The following is a 22,876-nucleotide window of genomic DNA, read 5'->3' as shown; positions in this document are numbered from 1 at the left end:
CTGATCCGAAGCCAGGAGCCAGGTGCTTCTCCTGGTCTCCCATGCGGGTGCAGGACCCAAGGACTTGGGCCATCTTCCACTGCACTCCCTGGCCACAGCAGAGAGCTGGCCTGGAAGAGGGGCAACTGGGACAGAATCCGGCGCCCCGACCGGGACTAGAACCCGGTGTGCTGGCACTGAAGGCGGAGGATTAGCCTATTGAGCCACAGCACCGGCCTTCTCACAATTATTAATATTAGCTGCTGTCATGTCCGATCAGTCATAGACAGCACATAACACATGGGCATAACTGTGTGCCAATAAAAATTTAAATTTTATACAATTTTCACTAAAAAAAATTCTTCTGTTCTTTTAGCTATTTAAAGTTAGAAAGACCAATGCTGATTGCCTGGTTTGATCAGCTTATTCTGTATGCATCTGTACAAATTTATACTATGCCCCATTAAAGTGTGTAAGTATTACATATTAATCAAAAAAAGTTTTAATGAAATAAAAAATAAGGTGTAAAAACCATTATGGGCTCACAGATCATATAAAAATAGGCAGCAGGCTAGATTTGGCCCATGAACCATAGTTTGTGATCCTTTAAGTAACTAAACTCAAAAGGCATGATACTTATATGTTTTTACTTAAAACTTCACAAAATGAAAATGAAAGATTCCATACTTTCTGAAGAGATTCACCAGAAAGTGTTTTCATTAGGGGGGAAATGTTGGATTTGAGATCCAATTCCAGTCCATCCCCCTTTCTTCTTCTTTTCTTCTCCTCTGAGCCCAACACTTACCCAGGAACAAGTAAATGTGTGGGCACTGCTGTTTGGCAAGATGGTGATTACCCCAAAAGGAAGAAATGTTTTTCCGTAAATCCTTCTAATGAAAAATACTTAGAAGTATGTTTTTGGATGATCCGTGAGGACTGTATGTGTATCAGAAACTATGCCACAATGGGACACAATGGTAAGCAGTCAGACCTCAGACTCAAGTGCTGGTTGTCTATTTTGGAAGCTCAGGGGAAAGTTCCTAGAGGAGGTAACCTACAATTCCATTCTTTTCCTGTCAGTACTCAGACACAATGTCTTCATTGATTTAATGTATTTTTAAAATATTCTGCCTCTTTTCAAAAGTATTTATTTACTTATTTGAAAGGCAGAGAGAGAGAGAAAGAGATCTCCCATGTACTGATTCACTCCTCAAATACTTGCAACATCCAGGAGTGAGCCAGGCCAAAGCAGGGAGCCAGATCTCCATCTGGGTTTCCCATGTGGGTGGTGGGTGCCCAAGTACTTGAGCCTTCATTTGCTGCCTCCCAGGGTCTGCAATAGTAGGAAGTGAGAATGGAGAGTGGAGCCAGGACTCAAATTTGTGCAGTCCAACATGGGCTGTGGGCTCAAGTGTTGCCCCAAATGCGGGCTCCACTGAGACTAGTATGGATGAAACATCCCTGCTTCTCACAAAAAACAACGTCTTTGCTTATGATCCAGATGTTAAAATTTGTATTTCTTAAAAAAAATAAAAAAGATGAGGGAAGTACTTATCTGTCTCAAATGCCGCTGAGAAGTGCAGTGAAGTAACAGAGAAGGGACCATTAGATTGGCAACATGGACAATTAGGAGCTGTGTCAGTAAAGAGCTGGGGAATCACAGCTAGAATAGGTTGCAAGTGAATTTGGGGATGTGAGGGACAGTGTGGTGGCATAGCTGGCAAAGCTGGGGAAAAGCAGTCGAGGATGCCCCAAGTGTTTGGGCCCCTGATACCCATGTGGGAGACCTTATGAAGCTCCAGCTCCTGGCTTCAGTCTAACCCAGCCCTGGCCATTATGGCCATCTGGGGAGTGAACCAGTGGATGGAAGATCTATCTCTTCCTCTCTCTCTTTGTAACTGTGACTTTCAAATAAATAAATAAATCTTTTAAAAAAAGGAATGTGGAGACCAACATTTTGGTCCAGTAGAATAAGCCACTGCCTGTGATGCCAGAATCCAATATGGGCACCAATTCAAGTCCCAGCTGCTTCACTTTCAATCCAGCTCCCTGCTAATACACCTAGGGAACCAGATGAAGATACCCAATTGCTTGGGCCCCTGTCACCCATGAGGGAGACCCAGCTGGAGTTCCAGACTTCTGGCATTGGCCTGGCCATTTGGGGAGTGAACCAGCAGATAGAAGACTCTCTCTCTCTCTCTCTCTCTTTGTAACTCTGCCTTCCAAATAAATAAATTTTAAAAAAAATTAAAAATTTAATAATGGATGTGAGGTGACGCACAATTAGTTTCAAGAAGTTTCATGAAGGAAAGCAGAGACATAGGGCACAGGCTAGAATAAGATATGGCATTAAGAAACTTTTTTTTAGGATCAGAGATAATGCAGTATATTTTCAAGGGAATGATAAGGTTCCAGCAGAGAGGGAGAAATTAATGATATGAGAATGTGGGAATAATGGTTGGACGTAGATCTTTGTTGAAGCAAGAATGAATGAAGTGCAGAACTCTAGTGAAGAGGTTGCACTGTGACAGAGGTAGGAATGTGACATCCATTTAATAGCAGTAGGGGGCCGGACGCTGTGGCATAGTGGTTAAAGCTACCGCCTCCAGTGCCAGCACCCCATAGGGGCACTGGTTTGAGACCCGGCTGCTCCACTTCCAATCCAGCTCTCTGCTAAGGCCTGGGAAAGCAGTAGAAGATGGCCTAACTCCTTGGGCCCCTGCACCCATGTAGGAGACCTGGAAGAAACTCCTGGCTCCTGGTTTCAGATTGGCGCAGCTCCGGCCGTTGAGGCCAACTGGGGAGTGAACCAGCGGATGGAAGACCTCTCTCTCTTTCTCTCTCTGCCTCTCCTTCTCTCTTGTGTGTAACTTTGACTTTAAAATAAATAAATAAATCTTTTAAAAAAATAGCAGTAGGGACACTAAGGAATTGTTAGGAAAGTCTGAAAGTTTTCACAGTGGTGTTTCCACCTCTGCAAACACTTTTTAAAATTTAATGAGCATGTAGTGATTGTACATGTTAGCCATTTATGGAGTGCAATGTGATATGTCAATACCTATATATAAGGGGTACTGATCAAATCAAGGTAGTTAACATTGCAATCTCCTCATAATTGCTTTATATTTGGAGCCAGATGAGGGAATTCCTGTCGGATTGCTTCCTTTTGCTCGGTGAAGTCTAAAGCAAAACTACCAGTTGAGAGAAACAGATCACTGGAAGTGGCCAGGTGGAAGGACTGCCAGTACCAGCCACTGGGAACAGCACTCATGTGGATGATGAACAACTGAGAATAATGACAGGAAGGAAGCGGGAAAGCAGCGTGAACCAGGTGCTAAAAGTCACTATTCAGGGCCGGCGCCACGGCTCACTAGGCTAATCCTCCACCTTGCGGCGCCGGCACACCGGGTTCTAGTCCCGGTCGGGGCGCCGGATTCTGTCCCGGTTGCCCCTCCCTCTTCCAGGCCAGCTCTCTGCTGTGGCCAGGGAGTTCAGTGGAGGATGGCCCAGGTGCTTGGGCCCTGCACCCCATGGGAGACCAGGAGAAGTACTTGGCTCCTGCCTTCAGATCAGCGCGGTGCGCTGGCCGTAGCACGCCAGCCGCGGCGACCATTGGAGAGTGAACCAACGGCAAAAGGAAGACCTTTCTCTGTCTCTCTCTCTCTCACTGTCCACTCTGCCTGTCAAAAAAAAAATAAATTAAAAAAAAAGTCACTATTCAGAGAGGAGGAGAGACTGGGGAGGTCTGTGTAGAACTTCATCAGGAGGCATAGCCCACCTCCACAGGCATGGGCTTGCCTCTGAAAACCTGTTTGCTAGCGGGGCTCTTTGTAAGACCTATTTGAATCAAGTTACTTGAAACTCGATGGCCAAAAGGTGGTTATTGAAGTACCAAGGTGTTCCTTTGTCTCTATCTGAGTGTGACTTGGGCCAGGATGTTCCATCTAGTACATGACCTAAAACTTCTCAAGACAGGCCTTTTCCGTATTTACTGTTTGTTAAATTCCCAGTTTCATGCTTCTTGTAAATCGCTCCAGTCTCCTCACTGCCTGCTAGAATCTCTGGAGAGCTGTTGCTCTCCACATTGAGACTCATGTCTGGGCCCCCTGCACTTGCCTGGGCTTTAGCTAACGATGCTAATCTCAGAAGCAACGCACGGATTGGCTCTCCTTTGCTTATGACATAAGGAGGGTACTTCCAGAAGTCTGGAAAAAATGACATTAAAAGAGAAATTTATTTTGATGCAAAAATTTTAAATCTTGCATTTTATTTATGATATACCTTTTCCATGAAACTTTTGAAGACTCCTTGAATCAAAAAGAACCATCAAGGTCATTTAGGTCAGTTAGGCAAATCTCCTGCTTAATTTAAGATCTCCTTTTTTGCTTTTCATATTGGTGGCCTTCTTTTGTGTCAGTTCTACAATTTTTCCCTTTATATAGGAGATGGTTTCTTTTTTTTCCCCCAGAAGCCTTTTATTTAAGGTATGTAAACTTACACATTTCGTAAATACAACTTGAGGAACACGGTGATTCTTCCCACCCTACACGCCCAGGAGATAGTTTCATCTCAGGAAAACTGACTTTCATGTCTCACATTTATATTTTTGGTCATTTGTGCCCACTTGTTTTGAAATCGGTTGAGTACATAGGCCTTTGACTTGCTTTTTCTCACTTGCGTGTAATAGTTTTACCCATCTTTTGTTCGATAACACTGAGGTTAGAACTTTAAGTGATTTTGTGACAATTGGTTTCAAAGATGATGTTGATTTAAGCAGCAGTGATTTGACACCCTGGTCATGAAATTTTACACTTTGAAACTCACACAGATCCAACTAATGATTTCTCTCCCAGAGAGGCATGTACCGCAGGTGGGCCATTAAAATTTCAGTTTCACTTGCAATTTATCCTGTGAAGAGAGGATGATTCTAAAATTTGATTCTGAGGTTTGTAATAATCTGTAAGGTTGCAGATCTGCAATGAGGCAATGAGTGTTCCTTTTCAATCTCTTATCAAAGTGTAATTAACTGAAGACATTGACTGCTATGGAATAAATCTTGTGACTTTTAGACTACCCTGAGTACACTCAAATTTCCAAATCCTGATTATGTAGTCAGTGGCTGTGCATTATCTAGTTCATGGAGTGTTCAGATCTTTGCTCAATATAGTGAATTATAATGGGGAGAGCAATGTCTTTGGAGAAAGCAAGACCTGAGCTCAGCTCTCAGCTTGACCATTTACCAGCTCTAGGTCTTTTGTCAGTCATCTAACCTTTGTCAGCCTCCCTCTCCTTTTCTGTGAAGCAAGTGCTATCAGATAGACACGTTATGTTGTGTAAGGATTGTATGAGATAATGTTCATAAAGTATGCAAACAGTGCCTGGTGCTTAGTAGGTGGTGAGCTAATGTCAGGTATCCTTTCCTTATGTTTCCTGTCCTATTTTCCTTTTTGCATCTGGGTTAGCAGACAGAAGCGCTGGGCTTGATTCCTGGGTCATTCTTTATCATCCTAGAAAATCAGGAACATTTTCGGAATATTTTGTGTCATAATTGCTTACCCCTTAGTCCTCATTGCAAGGGTAAATACTACTACTGATGGGAAGAGAAGGGAAGGGAAAAGCTTAGGAATGAAAAGAGGATGTTGGGGATGGGGCAGGGAGAGGTTGGGGCGTAGCACATAAAGCTACCACCTTTGATGCTGGCATCCCATATGGTCACTGGTTCATGTCCCACCTTACACTTACAATCCAGCTCCATGTTAATGGCTTGGGAAAGCAGCAAACTACTTGGGAGACCCAGATGAAGCTCCTGGCTCCTGGCTGTGGCCTGGCCCAATACTGGCCATGCAGCCATTTGGAAAATGAACCTGCAGATGAAGTTCTCTCTCACTCTCCCTCCCTCCCTTCCTCCCTCCCTCCCTCTTTCTCTGTAACTCTGACTTTCAAAATAAATAACTAAATCATTTTTAAGTGGATGTTTGGGAGATAGAAGAGGGTGAGAGATGTGGGAAGAGGAAGTGACAAAGAAGAGAATAGCAAGGACAAAGGCCCACCTAGTAGGGGATGGGAGCATTATGTAGAAATGACAAGCTTTCTTAGAGCCAGGCCATTGTGTGCTGCAGAACCAAGACCAAAGGACATGGATAAAATAGATCTGTGTTCAAAGCCTGGCTTCCCCAATGATTAGTTCTGGGACCTTGAACAAGATTTTGAACCTCTAAGCATTTCAGTTTCCAAGTGAAGAAAACAACAGCTAAGGTTGCTGAGTACTTTGCTGCATGTCCGTGTTCTTCATTTAAATTCTCACGTGGATTCCATATGGTGTTATGATGTTTAGAATTATTATCCTTATTTTATAAATGTGGAAACTGGCTGAAGGACATGATCATGCTTGTTCAAGATCGTAGAACCAGGAGGCCGGGATTTGACCTAGCGGTAAGACACTATTTGAGCAATAGGACCAGAGGCCCTGTTTGTCACTGACCTGTGGCCAGGTCCAATGTGGGGAGAAATATGAAGGAGGTGGTAGCCTTGGGTTCTCAGTGAAGGCTTTCTGTCCTGTGCCAGCATCCTGAGATGGAGCTGAGACTTTATTTACTGGGGGATGGGGGGTTGGGGGTGGTCCCTCCAACCTGTTGGGGCCCAGCTCCTTTGGGTTCCTCTGACACCCCTGCCCCTGCCCAGAACAAGTGCCAGTTCTCACTCTGGAGCCTTAATAAACTGCAGTTTGTATCCAGAAAAAAAAAAGACACTATTTGGGACACCCATACCCTCTATCAGAGTGCCTGGGCTCAGGGTCCAGCTCAACTCCCAATTCCAGCTTCCTGCTAATGTGCACCCTAGAAGGCAGCAGGTGATGTCTCAAGTACTTGGGTTTTTGCCAATCATATGGGAGACCTGGGTTGAGTTCCCAGCTCCCAGCCTCAACCTGGCCCCAACCTTGGCTATTGTGGACAGTTGTACAATTTGTGTCTCTTTCTTTATAAATATTCACTTATTTAAAAGGCAGAGTTACAGAGAGGGGCAGGGTGGCGGGGGAGAGAGAGAAAGATAGAGAGAGAGAGAGAGAGAGAGAGAGAGAGAAAGGGCCTCCATCCCTTGGTTCACTCTCCAAATGGTTACAATGGACTCTGCTGGGCCAAGCTGAAGGCAGGAGCCTGCTACTCCATCTGGATCTCCACGTGTGTAGCAGGAGCCCAAGCACTTGAGCCATCTTTGCTTTCTCAGGCATATTAGCATGGAGCTGAATTGGAAGTGAAGCAGCAGAGATCCAAGCCAGTACTCATATGGGATGCTGGCATCACTGGCAGCAGCTTACCCACTGTGCCACAGCACTGGTTCCTGTCTGTCTGTTTCTGTTTTTCTGTCTTTTGCTGAGAAGATGAATTTGAGAAGGTGAAATTATCAAATTCCCACAACTTTTGCCCTTGCCCCCTTATCTATGGGCCTATATGACAACTGATGTCATGGTAACCAACAGGCCCACCTGCTAGCCCAGGCTGTTATATAACTAGCCCCAGGCCACTGTGGTCTGTAAGTCCATTTAAGCAACTGGAGGTCATGGCTAGTTGTGGCTGTTGGTGGATGCAGATGCTTGTGGATGCATGTGGACACGCGTATGCAGCTGTATGTGGGTGTGTGGCTATATGTGTGGATATATATAGATGTCTGTGTGTGTGTGTCCAACTGCCTCAGCAGACACAAAAGAGGGTATCCCCTGTGACCCCATCACTGTTGGAGGCTAGTGGCTGTTCCTTGTGCATTTCTTACTGCACCATTGTGAGTAAAGGAGATGTAAACTCACAAAGGACTCTGAGTTGTTTTCTGACCTATCGGTATCCAAATCTTGTCCTGAGCCCTAAACCCTGGGCATACACTTTCAAGTAAGTAAAATAAATAAATGAGTAAATAATAAAACTTAAAAAAAAATGGTCACAGAGCCAAGCTTTGGCTGTGGATGCCATGCCCTAGAGCTCACATGTTGGGATTGCGTTCAAGCTATGTCCAGGGTGTACGGAGGACATGAGGTACGACTGTGAATGGGCCACACAGGATCTGCCGTTTGTGCTGGGACATGTGCACCCTTCCTTTCCCTTTCACTCTTCCCCTCTCCCTGGCTGTTTGTCTTCTATTAGCCATGTGGTGCGACTTAATTCCAGAAATTTCCCATCTGGTTAAATGGAGAAGAAGAAACGACTGTGCAGCTTTACCTGAAACACACTCTCAGTTTCATTGTCAAGGAAGTCAAGTTGGCTTAACTGAAGCCTATTTTCAGGGGTTGGTTCTATTGATTCCACTCCTGGCTATGAATCAAAACAAATCTAAGTTACTTGGTAGTAGAGGAGACAAAACTACTTCACACACACACACACACACACACACAGGGGAATTGATTATTCAGTTTCTTCTCAAATATGTTTGGAAGACTTTGTCAAGTTAAATGAAGCCATATTTGGCCACTGTCTTATTGATTGGTGGTTATTTCTTCTATCAGGTCAGCCTGTGTTTCAGCATCAAATAACATTGCCTGATTGCCCATTTGTCAATTCATCATTTAACACCTACTGGTAGTCTGTTACATTCTAAACACTATGCTACATATGAGTAATATCCAGGTAAATGAGATAGGCCTTCTTTCAAGTAGGTCTTTGTCTAATGATCCAAAAGTAAATGTTTACACTCTCACATAAGTTCAGAAACAAAGGCAAATACAAGGTTTGTCCTTTGTGTTCTCTATTTTTACAAGACCAGAATGTTTTTTTCTTATGATGTACATCTTCACTTTTCTATTGAGAGTTTTTCTGCATTTCAATAAAAATAACCATACACACTTGTTTTGAGTTTTTTATTAATATGGATTTTAAAAGTAAGAAAATAAATTTTCTCCTTATAATTTTTTAAAATTATTGTTAAGGGAACCTTTGTTTTTTCCAACTATGAGGCCAAATGTTCAGTGATAAGCAAAAAAAAAAAAAAAAAAATACTGGGACACAAAATTGAAGTTATCCTATAATCCTACTCTACAGGAATCATTTATTGAATGACCAGTTGACTTGTAAAGGTTTTCTATTGTATACATATATGTGAAAATATGGGATTTTTTTTTTCCTTTTCAAAACAGAGCCTGTTGGAACATTAGATGTCTGGTACATAAAGCAGCATGTGGACTACAACAGACAACACATTTCTCTTTTCTGGAAGGTAAGTTTTCAGTTTCAACTTAAAACTCAAGGGACAGAGTGGGCATTTGTCCTCATGGTTAAACTACTTGTTGGGATGCCATGTCAGAGTGCCTGGGTTCAAGTTTTGAGTCTGTTCTTGACTCCAGATTTTACTAATGTGCACTTAGAAGGTAGCAGGTGACAGCTCTAGTACTTGGGTCCCTGTTGCTCATGTGAAAAACCTGGATTGAGTTCTCAGCTCCCAACTTTAGCCTGGCCCAGCCTTGTCCACTGTGGGCATTTGGGAGTGAACCAGTGGGTGGGATCTCTCTCTCTCTTCTCTCTCTCTCTCCCCCTCTCAAATAAAATTAAAATAAATTAAAAAAAATTTTTAAAGCCAGGTACACTCTGCCTTTAAAAAAAAAAAAACCCAAGGGGAAAAAAAAAACTCAAGGAATTACACATTTGAATGACGAGTTTCAAGGCAGAACATCCGTAGTGGCTTTGATATGATGCTTCAGTGGTTTTTCTCAAACTGATTCATGGTACATGATACAGTGTCATTAACCTTTCCCAGAGAAGGAGGAGAGCTCTGGCTGAGTTCTTTCCTCCATGCTACTTCCTGTCCAGTCGTGGTCCCTTCTCATCTCTGATTTCCCCACCCTCTGACCCCAAATACCAGGTCTCTTCGAACTCTTAAGTTTCCCTCTCTTTCCATCCCTCTCTCTTCTTCTTTTTTTTTTTTTAAGATTTATTTATTTATTTATTTGAGAGGCAGAGTTATAGACAGAGGGAGAGACAGAGGGAGGGGTCTTCTGTCCACTGATTCACTCCCCAAATGACCATAATGGCCAGAGCTAGGCCAATCCAAAGCCAAGAGCCAGGAGCTTCTTCCAGGTCTCCCAAATGGGTTCAGGGACCCAAGGACTTGGGCATCCTCCACTGCTTTCCCAGGCCATTATCAAGGAGCTGGATTGAAAGTGGATCAGCCAGGACTCAAACTGGTGCCCATATAGGATGCCAGCACTGCAGGCAGACTTAACCTACTACATCCCAGAACTGGCCGCTCCTCTGTCTTCTAAATCATTTGCCCAGCAGTGACTATGCCACCTTACCTTTTCACTCTTTGGGGAAAAGAAAAAAAAAAAGATGAGAAAACTGTGAGTGTGGGGTATTGGAAATGGATTTCCTGTAGTCCCTGAAAAGGGAGAGAGCAGGAAAAAAATAGCTACCCCACCTTAGGAATACTAGTAATGGTGAGAAAGGATATAAACAGGAGTAGGAAGGAGCCTGGCTCAGAAGTAAACCATGAGGCTGAACATTATTATAGAATGTAAAAATTCCACCAAGTGCTGAAAGCTGGCATTGCCATTTCATGTAATCACCAACAAAAACCTTATGAAGGAGACACAGGTATCCCCAATTGACAGATAAGAAAGCCAACTGTCAGAGAAAGGAAGTCCTTGTTCAAGGTCATCCAGCTACTAAGTGCAGATCTGGAATTAAAAAAAAAAAAAAGGTTTTATTATTTGACAGAGTGACAGAAAGAACAAGGAAAAAGAGGAAGGAGAGGTCTTCCTTCCGCTTGTTCACTCCCCAAATGGCTGCCACAGCTGAGGCTAGGCCAGACTGAGGCCTGAAGCCTGGAACTCCATCAGAATCTCCCACGCGGGTGGCAGGGGCCCAAGCACTTGAGCCATATTCTGCTGCCTTCCAGAGAAAATTAGCAGGAAGCTGGGTTTGAAGTGGAGAAGCCAGGACTTGAATCAGCACCCTGAAATTGGAGGCCAGAGTCATAGGTAGTGGCTGCACCACAACACTGCCCCACCCCCACCATTCACAACTTTTTCTGCTACATCATGACTCATGGTTGTTGAAAGAAAATGCTCTTTGAATTGAGCTACTAATTTGTAAGCTTATGTGAAGGGATTTCCTGTGAGCTGTGTTCCTCTTTATTTCTCAATACTCATACCTCTTTCACTACATCTCTTCCAGTTAGAGGTAAATGAACAATTTTGGGAATTATGAACCCAATGAATATAACATTTTCTGATGGTTTTACCATGATGGATTTTAATAATTATAGTCTTCTTCAATTTTAAGAAATGAGCCCTTGCTTTCTCTCTTTCTCCCTCTCTCTTTCTCTCCCCCCCCCCAAAATATCTCATATAAAAGGAAACTACTATAAATAGCTAGCTGAATCAAGCACTTTGTTTGGAAGCTAACACTGCAGCTGTACCAATGCCATCTCACTAGTCAAAGTGATCAGTTTCAGTTCATAATTGATCATAATGATAGGATCAAGTGTCAAAGGAATCACATAAACAAGACTAGTGTCTGCTAATACTAACTGATAGAATTAAAAAGGAGAGAATGATCTAACATGGGAAGCAGGATACACAGCAGACTCATCGAAAGGCAGATGTCCTAAACAGCACTCTGGCCTCAGCATCAGCCCTTAAGGCATTCGGATCTAGCTGAAGAGCCCATGAGAGTTTCACAGGCATGGAAAGCCAAGACACTGGCAAAAAAAAAAAAAAAAAATGACCTAAATGAAAGATCTCTGATAGTGAGATCCCAGCGGAAAGAACAGGCCATCAAAGAAGGAGGTACCTTTCTCTGAATGGAGGAGAGAACTTCCACTTTGACTGTGGTCTTGTCTAAATAAGATTGGAGTTGGCGAACTCAAGAAGCTTCCATAGCCTTGGCAGCTCATGACAAGAGCCTTGGGTGATTACTGACATCATAAATAAGTGTCCATTGTTAAATCAACAACAAGAGTCATATGTGCACTTACTCCCTATGTAGGACTCTGTCCTTAATGTGTTGTACTATGTGAATTAACAGTATAACTAGTACTCAATCAGTACTTTATACTTTGTGTTTCTGTGTGGGTGCAAACTGTTGAAATCTTTACTTAGTATATACTAAGTTGATCTTCTGTATATAAAGATAATTGGGCCGGCGCCGTGGCTCAATAGGCTAATCCTCCACCTTGCAGCGCCGGCACACTGGGTTCTAGTCCCGGTCGGGGCGCCGGATTCTGTCCCAGTTGCCCCTCTTCCAGGCCAGCTCTCTGCTGTGGCCCGGGAGTGCAGTGGAGGATGGCCCAGGTGCTTGGGCCCTGCACCCCATGGGAAACCAGGATAAGTACCTGGCTCCTGCCATCAGATCAGCGCGGTGCGCCGGCTGCAGCGGCGGCCATTGGAGGGTGAACCAACGGCAAAGGAAGACCTTTCTCTCTGTCTCTCTCTCTCACTGTCCACTCTGCCTGTCAAAAAAAAAAAAAAAAAGATAATTGAAAATGAATTTTAATGAAGAATGGGATGGGATAGTGAGTGGGAGATGGGATGCTTGTGGGTGGGAAGGTGGTTATGGGGGGGAGGGGGAAGCTGCTATAATCCAAAAGTTGTACTTTGGAAATTTATATTTATTAAATAAAAGTTAAAAATTTTAAAAAAAAGAAACTAACACTGCAGCTCAAATTTTATTTTAAAATAAAGCCTATTCTCAAAGCAGGGCACTCAGAATAGCACTAATCTGGGAATACTACAAAAAAAACCAGCCCAGTTCTTAGCTACTGGTTTTCATTTTCTCGACTTAGTTTGGTTAAAACCAAAATCCTCCCTACCATCAAGTTTCCTGCCCCCAAAACATCCTCTCCATGGTGATCTGACAGATGTCTTAGTCCTGTCTCACCCCTCTGTACTCACGGTTTCCCTCAGTAGAACGAGAGGGACAATACTGCTCTCTGCAGCACTGATAAGACCATTGTGTGGGCCACTAATGACAAGACACAAATGTGAAAATCAAGGGGCCACCAGATGAAATTAAATGGTACTGTGTCCTTATTTTTTATTCTCGTGTTGAAAGCAACATGCCCAGGACATGCTGATACAATCCTCACTGTACCACAGACAGTTTCTACCTGGTGTTAGTAAGGGACTCTGACACCAGTATGAGAGTCAAGTCAAATCAGTGTTTGTTAGCCAGAGGCGAAGCTTAGCAAACGTACACGTACGGATTCTTCTCTGCTGCTCTTGAACTTGTTCCTGTTCTCACTAAGTTTAGGCTCTCAGATGAGGTCTTGGAACTTGAAAGAACTTCAGCGTCCTTCTAGTCTACCCTTTCCTCTCCTTGTAAGCACGGCCCCTACTCAGCGGTGATAGACAGGTGCCTCTGCCAGAACCCCGACAGCCTGTGCTGTGAGTGGATCTCTCTTGTGATGAGAAAATCTTTCATTTTGTGTAGCCAGAACTGTGGGCCCAAGCAGAATGCCTTGGACTGGAACTGGCTTGTAGAAGAAATCAAAGAGGTAAATCCTAGAAGCTTCTATCACTTGGTGACAGTGGCTGGTTTTCACAGGGCAACTTCCAAACCAGCCTAAGGACCCCCAGGGTGAGGAAACAGCCCCCAGTTTTGCAGGACCAAGTCATTTTCTGTCAAATCCTGGACGTCTTCAGACCACTCACATGGAGATGGGGATACAGACACTGACCAGAGTTACTGAGATGAGCAGTCCCGCTTTGGAGCGCAAACCACAGACCTCTGGAGCCACAGGGAATCAACCATCACATAGTTCCCCTCGTCCCCATCATTTTCCACACACGGAAACTGACGTTGAAAGAGGTCATTTGCAACAAGGGGCTCTCAGATGAGATGGCCCTGCTTCTGGGGGTGGGGAGAGTCACTGCCTCTTCTGTTTGAATCCCCCCAGAAAGCTCCATTTCATCCTCAGACTGGGGATCCCTCCTCCACCCTCAGACAGTCTGCAGACTCAACAGGATGGTGACAGGGCACAAGGGGCTCATGTAAATGTCACACCAGAAGGGAAACGCTTTGTGGTGGAGCCCAAGTCATAGCTCAGTGGGGGAAGGGAGCAGCCATGTGCATGTGGTGAGGTTTTTCCCTGTGAGCAACGCTGGGAAACCAAATGTAAGGGCCACCCCTTGAATGAAGAGGGGAATTTCAGGCCGTGGCACCAGAGGAAGCCCCAGGAAAACCCCACCAGCCTGTGAACCAAGTGGCAGCTTTCATCTGGGGAAGTGGGCAATGGCCTTCAGTTTTGTAGAATGTTTATATTAGAAGAGAGTAAACAGGGCTGAACAGGTGCAGCCCCTGTTGTGGAGGGCGAGTGTGTGTATGTGTGTGCACATGTGTGTGCAGGAGTGTACATAAAAGGGTAGTTCAAAAAGTTCATGGAAAATGGAATTAAAGGATAAGTTTATTTTGGTGCAAAAAAAAATTTGAAATCTACGCACAGGTTTTTCAAAATACATAGTCTTCATGAGCTGTTTTGAAGACTTCTCATATGTGGGTGATATGTGACATATGTGTGTATGTATGTGAATATGTGTGTTAATGCATGTGAGTTCGTGGCTAAGGTCACAACAAGGGAGGGAGAGCATTTGTCAGGAGACCCCCTGGAGACTGTGGCTTTGGCATGGAAAGAACCACTAGAATGAAGCTTCGGCCCATAGATTTATAATGTGAGCCACAAAGGCGAAAGCTTTTCATTTCTTCATAGTGATATTTTAAAAACTAAAATCAGGTGAAATTCATTTTAGCAATATGTTTCATTTAACTTAGTACATCCAGAATATGATCATTTCAGCATGTCATCGACATTTAAAGTTATCAAGGTATTTTACCTCCTTGTTTTTTCTCCCAAGTCTTCAAAACCCAGTGCGGTTCAGGGGTTGGGAGTTCGCCATTCAGACAGCAGTGCGTCTTGCTCCAACTGGCCTCCGTGGAGGGCTGCCTGCCTTGCCACAGCTGGTGGCTTCCACCCGTGTTGGACAGCACAGCTGTGGGGCTCCGACAAGCAGTACAAAGAGTTAAGAAAAATCGTAATTTCTAAAGTGGGGGAAAGACTTGGTGTATATTTATGCATTTGTTGAACGAGATCATTCATCTTGATAAACAACTATCCTGGAACCACAGAAGGTGAGAAGAAAGAGGACAGCAGCTCTGTCCATCAGTTTGCAGCCCAGCCTCAGAGAGAGGATGTGACCTGGGACAGCTGACCCAGCACCCTGCTCTGTCTCTCTCTCCTTGAGTTTCTCTGTCACATGACGAATATTCCAGCCTCTATCACACTGCGCTGAAGGGATGAATGCTGTAGCCGCTTCTATGGAAGAGGCTTCATAAAAAGTGATTTGTAACCTAATTTATGTTGATGTAGGGCAAAGATATATTGTAAATCCCTTGGAAGGATTGGCTGCCAGGCACCTGAAGCCCTTTTATAATTACAGGTGGTATCCAGGCCCAGAATCAATATTTAAACACGAAAGCAGCAGATGGCAGTTTCGGGAGTTTTGTTGCAGTGTACAGCTCCATCTCCTTCCTGATCCTGGCCCCATCACAGGCTGGCACAGCATCTTCAAAGAATTTGGTTGGAGAGCAGAATGCAGCCAGTGAGAAAAATAAGGGAGTAGGTAGCAGTGAATGAACAGAAGAAGAGAGGGAAGCTAAAGTTTAGCTCTCACCAAAGTTTCCCTTATTTTTCTGTTTTATAGCTGTAAAACATGCTAGAAATCATTTTTGCTGCCAATTGGATCCATTTAGTGTAGGAGACCACCTAGGGTGTGTCCAGCTGGTCCAGCTGTTAAGAATTGACCCTGTAGATAGAGCCTGCTATCTGGGTTGGATTTTCAGCTTCACTACTACTGGCTGTGTATTCTTTTTTTTTTTTTTTTTCAGCACATTCTTTTTTAAAAAAATTATTTATTTACTTGAGAGGTAGAGTTACAGAGAGAGAGAAGAGAGAGAGGTCTTCCATCCGCTGTTTCACTCCCTAAATGGCCGCAACAGCCAGAGCTGGGTCAATCCAAAGCCAGGAGCCAGGAGTTTGTTTCTTCTGGGTCTCCCACACAGGTGTAGGATGGCCCAAGTGCTTTCCCAGGCACTTGTTACAGAGCAAACATTGCACATTACACTAAGGATGCTACAATGAGCTCACAGGATAGTGGGAAGATAGATCCAAAGATAGGAAACTTCAATAGACTGGCTTTTTAAACTTCCAGGTGTGTCCCCCCCCCCCTTTTTTAAGGTTTATTCACTTATTTATTTGAAAGGCAGAGAGACAGAGGGAGAAACAGAGATAGAGAGAGAGAGAGAGAGAGAGAGAGAGAGAGAGGAATCTTCCATCTGCTGGTTCACTCCCCAGATGACTGCAACAGCAGGTCTGGGCCAGGAGCCAGGAGCCAGGAACTCCATCCTGGTCTCCCACGTAGGTGGCAGGGGCCAAGTACTTGGGCCATCTTCCACTGCCTCCCAGTCCCATTAGCAGGACGCTGGGTGGGAAATGGACACCTGGAGACTCAAACTCCTATGTGGGATGCCACCATTGCAATCAGTGCTTTAGCCTGCTACACCACAATGCTGGCTCCAAGGCCTGTCTTTTGAGTTACCTCTTCTTCACTTTGGATTGGGATATTGCTGAAGGCATTCGTGAGTTTTGAAATCAAGGTCCTCGGGCTTAAACTCACAATTTATATGTGCGTTGTAACCAACGGAGTAGCTTTGGTGAAACTTTCACATGGAGCTGGGTTTAAACCAAGAATCAAGGTGGCCCTGCCCTCCAGATTGTGGGAAGAGCAAGTACGACAGGGAAAGAGGCGATCACAAGGATCACAGGGAGCTCACCAAGAGTCCTAACACAGGTCGAGCCGAGCACTCTGAACCGGTCCCCGTCCTAGAGCTCAGTGAACGCTCCAATAAGCCGGCACTGTCACGGGGTTAGCTTTGTTTTACAGGTAAGAAATTTGAGGCAAAATAACTTGCGCAAGCTCACAGAGCTGCTATATGGTGGGACAAGAACACAAAGGATCTGCCCTGATGGGAGAACTGAAGTCAGGAGCATTCTAAGGAGAACCCACAAAGAGTTGTGATACTAAGTGCTCAGCTCGGATTCCCCGGATTTCCAAGGAGCCTTGATTATAGGCTCTCTTCTGTGGTGCACACTGAGCTCTGCAGTGGTCTTTATTATTGGAATCAAGGGAGGTTCAGAAGAAAGCGTTACTGTATGGCAAGCACAGTATGGTTTTACGTCTTAGCAAGAAATTATCTATTCACGGAGATACCTCTCCAAGAGATTTTTAATTTCAAAAAATGTGAATTGTGTTCTGAAATGTGTCAGGGTTTTTTTTTTTTTTTCTGCTATTGATTACAGTCATGGAGTTATCTGTGGCACTGAAAGCCTTTTGAGGCGGAAGTCCTACCACAGGCTTATTGAGGGAGTTGCTCACTCTTCCTTTCCCAGGCAAACTTAAGGCAGAAAGGTTTTCCATATAAACTTTAAGTAACTTCCCCCAGAAACAGGCAGTTAGCCCAGTGTTTAAATTTTTTTTAAGATTTATTTATTTATTTGAAAGTCAGAGTTACATAGAGAGAGAAGGAGAGGCAGAGAGAGAGAGGTCTTCCATCTGCTGGTTCACTCTCCAACTGACCGCAACAGCTGGAGCTGTGCCGATCCGAAGCCAGGAGCCAGGAGCTACTTCCAGGTCTCCCACGTGGGTGCAGGGGCCCAAGGACTTGGGCCATCTTCTACTGCTTTCCCAGGCCACAGCAGAGAGCTAGATTGGAAGTGGAGCAGCTGGGTCTCAAACCAGTGCCCCTATGGGATGCTGGCACTGGAGGTGGCAGCTTAACCACTACCACTATGCCATAGCACTGGCCCCAAGCCTAGTGGTTAAGCTGCTTGCCTCCTACACTGGAGTACTTGGGTTCAATTCCCTGCTCCAGCTTCTGACTCCTGCCTACTGCCACTGCAGATCCTGGGAGGCAGCAGCAACGGCTCAAGTAATTGCGTTTGAGGAGTGAACCAGCAGGTAGAATTTCTCTCTCTCTCTCTCTCTCTCTCTCTCTCTCTCTCTCTTTCTCTCTCTGCCTTACTGCCTCTCAAATAAATAATTAGGAATTAAAAATTCCTGGGGCTGGCTCTGTGGCACAGTGGGTTAACACCCTGGCCTGAAGCGCCGATTCGAGTCCTAGCTGCTCCACTTACGATCTACCTGCGGTGCCAGCATCCCATATGGGCGCTGGTTCAAGTTCTGGCTTCTCCACCTCCGATCCAGCTCTCTGCTATGGCCTGGAAAGCACTGGAAGATGGCCCAAGTCCTTGGACCCCTGCACCCACATGGAAGACCAGGAGAAAGCTCCTGGCTCCTGGTTTCAGATCAGGTCAGCTCTGGCCCAACTCTGGCTGTTGCAGTCATTTGAGGAGTGGACCATCGGATGGAAGACCTCTCTCTCTCTCTTCTCTCTCTCTGCCTCTCCTCTTTATGCTGTGTAACTCTGACTTTCAAATAAATAAATAAATCTTTTTTAAAAATTAAAAATTCCTACAAAACACAGCAGAAAAAAAAAACTGAAGGAAAGATTCAATTAGATTTTTCTTCTTAGCCTACTCTTACTGATAGGAGAGGGTGACAATGACAGTGGGAACACTGGCCTGAGGCCCAATCAGCACTGCCAGAGAGTGTACAAGAACTTGTGTAGACACTCCTGGATGTACAAGACAACCCATTTGGTTAGGCAGGCCCTCGCTCATATCCACCAGAGGGCGCTCTAAAACCTCACATTACTTTTCTGTAAGGACTACTTGAGGCAGTTCCTTAACTTCAAGGTTCAGCACCCTCATCAAAATGATAAGATGTATAGCTGACTTCATTTATGTCATCTTATTTTAATCATCAGACATGGTCATTACTGGACCTTCATTCTGTTTCCTATGACAATGGAAGACAACATTACCAATCAAGGTATTGAAGTCCCTTATGCAAACCCTTAAGAAAATGGAGCCAAATAGTGTTGTTTCTTTTTTTTATTATTATTATTTTTTATTTTTTGACAGGCAGAGTGGACAGTGAGAGAGAGAGACAGAGAGAAAGGTCTTCCTTTGCCGTTGGTTCACCCTCCAATGGCCGCCGCGCTGATCCGATGGCAGGAGCCAGGTGCCTCTCCTGGTCTCCCATGGGGTGCAGGGCCCAAGTACTTGGGCCATCCTCCACTGCACTCCCTGGCCACAGCAGAGAGCTGGCCTGGAAGAGGGGCAACCGGGACAGAATCCGGTGCCCCGACCGGGACTAGAACCCTGGGTGCCGACGCTGCAAGGCGGAGGATTAGCCTAGTGAGCTGCGGCGCAGGCCCATGTTGTTTCTAATGATTGAAATAATATAGGTATGGAGCTCTGGATCAGAAGGAAAGGGAGTGCTAACCTGTCACTTGTTGTGTCTTTCCTAAATATTGGGCATCCACAAACAAGGTTATAGCAAATATAGAATTCAAGGCTATTAAAGATTGAAAATCCTGGGGGGAAAAATGAGGCAGGCTGAATGTGCTTATAGATGTAGAACTCCTGATTCATGGTAAAGCCCAATAAATGTCGGTCTTTTCTTTATCACCACCCATATACCCAGCCTGGAGTATAAATAGGTTTATCCGAGAAGAGTCAACTGGCTTCTTGGGTCTGCAGTTTTTTTAGGTTCACAGCTTGCCTCCTTGTGACTCAGAGCCTGCTGGCTTTGGGGGAAAAATGAATTATAGGTCCCCATCTTCCCCAAATTGCTGAATTCATGCCCACTGTTGATGCTGAGTGCCAGAATACACCACAGCTAGAGAAGGTGCTTTGCAACTTGTGTGCAAGGGTGACTGGGGATTCGAGCTCTGAAACATGGCTGTCCATGTCTACCAGTTCATCGTCTCAGGCTTCGAGGTATAAGGAGCAGTGCATGGTACTGGAGGGCACAGTGACCTAGATGTTGAGAGCTCTGAGTTCTATTCTTCTCCATCTAATCCTTTGAGCAAAAACCACTCTGGACCCCAGTTTCCCCATTTGTAAAATAAAATGTTGAATTAATTGTGAATCTATAGCATCCCTTCAGTTTGGTGGTTCCATGATGATATTGTATTCCTATAGGAACTGGCATAATCCAAGAGTGGTGGGCTATGTATACTATTTGCACATTTTATTTTGCTATTTTTTTAAACCAAACTAATGATGCTGTTTTCAGTTGCTTTAGAAGACTAAGTACCCATCTGGCTAAATACCTGTTTTCCTGCTGGCTTATTGAATTTTTTTGTTCCATGGAGCCTGTTGAATAAGTTAGGCCCATTTTCCAATTTGATTAAGATTAATTACGTGAGAGAAGCTAATCTTTATCCTAATAATTGAACTTGACATTTGGTATGAGCATAATCCACAGGATGCTTGTTGAACTACTTCCACCCAATCCTCACCTCTTCACTGATCTTTTCAACCCTAAAATATGGGATTTGGAGAACAAAATGCAAGGGTCTGGGACCAGGCCCTCCACTACTCTCTTGGTCCACACCTCTATGTAATAGATCACTGTGATCAATTGGATTCACAGCAGTCACCATGCAAGGTCATTGGATCCAAGGTGACATGTTCCCCCTATTTTTAGCACGTTATAATTAGACTAAGATTTCTGGAGTGTCTATGAAAGAGAGTGAGAGAAAATAAAGGTGGTTTGCAAGGTGCTTTTTTCCTATTATAGCTCTGATTCCTCGGTTGCTAGAGTGGGACTAAAGCCTCTTGGGTCCCTGGCAGGAATAGGGAGTTTCTCGAGGTCAGTTAACTCCTGGGGAGTGCCTTGGGGTGGGGGAGCATGGAGTAGGAGTGGGCGAAGTCCTACCTCTGGACCTCCAGAGAAGAATGGAGTGAGAGGGAGCTGAGGAATGGTCTTTGCTAGCACTGGCTTTCATTTAGCCTGTTTTTCTCCTCTGGCAAAGGCCATTTATTAATAACAGTTTAGAACACCATACTTTAGAAAGCACTTGCTTATTTTAATCCACATGACAGGCCCATGAGATCAGCTGTGATGGATATTTGAAATGATAACTTTAAGAAGAGACTGAATGTTCACCCAAAAGGGTTGCCAAGAAACATGACATTCACCTGGGGCATTGACCATAGTTTAAGATCCAGTCTTGGGCCTTGTGGCTCCAGAAGGATCCTTAGAATGGATCTGCATTAATCAAGCTCCCAGAAATGGAAATATAAAAAGCTGGATGCTTGTGGATTAATTTACAGTGAGAAATGCAGCTGTTGGGCCAACCAGCAGGCTTGAATCAGCAAATTGGAACATTCTCTCCCAGTATGCTAATTGTTTCAGAAGCCAGATTATCATCAGAAGGCCGATTTAATCACTTAAAGTGAAAAACACAAATTTTTCATGAATCAAGTGTTCATGACAGCCCAGCCTGTCCTATCAGATAACTATATAGGAAACCAAACTGTTAGAAGACTGGTGAACAAGGAACCAGATCAAGGGGCACTGGCTGATCCTAAGGTGTGGCTTTCAGCAAAGGCAGCTGGAAGCCCTGCCCACCCATGGAAGGATTAGTCTTGCCAAGTCTGGGGAACCAAGCCTTCATCTCCCTGCAGTAGGCAAGGATGGGCACTGCCAGTGCTGGACGTGACAACTTGCCATTCTCTCTGCTTCTGTTTCCTATGATCCTTGTCCAAAGAGGGCTACAATACAAATAATTACTTTTCTGCTTGCTTTCTGGGATTGCTCCCAAATGATCTCAATTGGAATTTTTGCCGTTCCAAAACTTGTTAGTCACACATTTATGAACAGCGTCTTAGTTTCCTAGCACAGATGGCTAATTCAGTACACTAAGTATAGATTTTACTAGTTTAGCTCTTGAAAATCTTGCACTGATGTCTTGAACAGCACCGCGCTTTCTATATAAAAGTCATACGCATGCATGTGTGTTTCACGAATTTAGAAATGGGGACTCAGGTGCTGAATGCCTTGTACTGGGTCTGTGGGATTGGCAGAGCTGCAGTTCAGATCCAGGTCTTCCGAGTTCCAATCCCACACTTGTTCCATGGTTCATAATCAGGTTGTCTACCATTGGTAAGTCTACTACTAGTAAGGAAAATCAATATGTTTTGGAGAATTATCTTTAAAATATGTTAACTGTGGTCCTTTTTTCTAATTCGCAGTGTGGAGTGGGGGTGGAGAGGAGACGATGTAAATAAAAAGGTCGCTCAGATGTGGCCGCCTGTAGCACAAGCCTGGGGTCCAGGCACAGAGCATCCAGCTATCTTGTCTGAGATTAAACATTAGGTCAATGTGTTTTGTTGCAGAATCTGAGTATATCAGAGGCAAGAGGGAAAATCCTCCACTATCGAGTGACCTTGTGGGAGATGGCAGGAAGGAAAACTACACTACAGAACCTCACAAGACACACCTCCTGGACCTGGGTCATTCCCAGAACTGGATATTGGGCTGCAGCTGTATCTGCAGCCAACTCAAAAGGCAGTTCCCTGCCAACTAGTATTAACATAACAGACCTGTGCGGGGCAGGTAAGTGCCAACTTTTTTTTAATACTGACTGCAGAGACCATGTCTTCCTGATGGCTTATCTCCTGCAGGCCTGGCCCAGGGCCTGGCATGAGCCATCAGGAGGTTAGACTTTGGAATCAACAGCTTGAAGAAGCCATTGAGTGGCCTTGGATAAGTGAATCAACACCTCTGAGCTTCAATTTCCTCCTCTCTTGAAATAGAGATGATTTTATCTACCTTGCAGGTTCTTGTGAGGTTAAATATATACTTAATAAGTATTAGTTAAGAAAATACTAGCTACATTAAATTGAACACTAGTATATAACTTTTACAGAAGCAAGAGTTATATATATTAAGTTTTAGAAAAACATTTTACACTTACAGTCAAAACATATTTTAAAACCAATGATGTTAAAA

At 44.3% G+C, this 22,876-nt stretch overlaps 1 protein-coding gene across 8 annotated transcripts in view; it reads left to right on the top strand.

Annotated features, from left to right (window-relative positions):
- The window catches only part of IL12RB2 (interleukin 12 receptor subunit beta 2), a 96,791-nt gene that overhangs the window by 32,509 nt on the left and 41,406 nt on the right, over positions 1–22,876 (top strand). For all 8 annotated transcript variants that reach the window (XM_070078291.1, XM_070078293.1, XM_070078290.1 and 5 more), the window contains 2 exons: positions 9,098–9,177; positions 22,261–22,480. In XM_070078291.1, coding sequence (XP_069934392.1) covers positions 9,098–9,177; positions 22,261–22,480 — 300 coding nt within the window. The remainder of the gene's footprint in view (positions 1–9,097; positions 9,178–22,260; positions 22,481–22,876) is intronic.

This window comes from Oryctolagus cuniculus, chromosome 7 (genome assembly GCF_964237555.1).
Source record: "Oryctolagus cuniculus chromosome 7, mOryCun1.1, whole genome shotgun sequence".
NCBI lineage: Eukaryota > Metazoa > Chordata > Mammalia > Lagomorpha > Leporidae > Oryctolagus > Oryctolagus cuniculus.
This window is presented reverse-complemented; position numbering and strand designations above follow the sequence as displayed.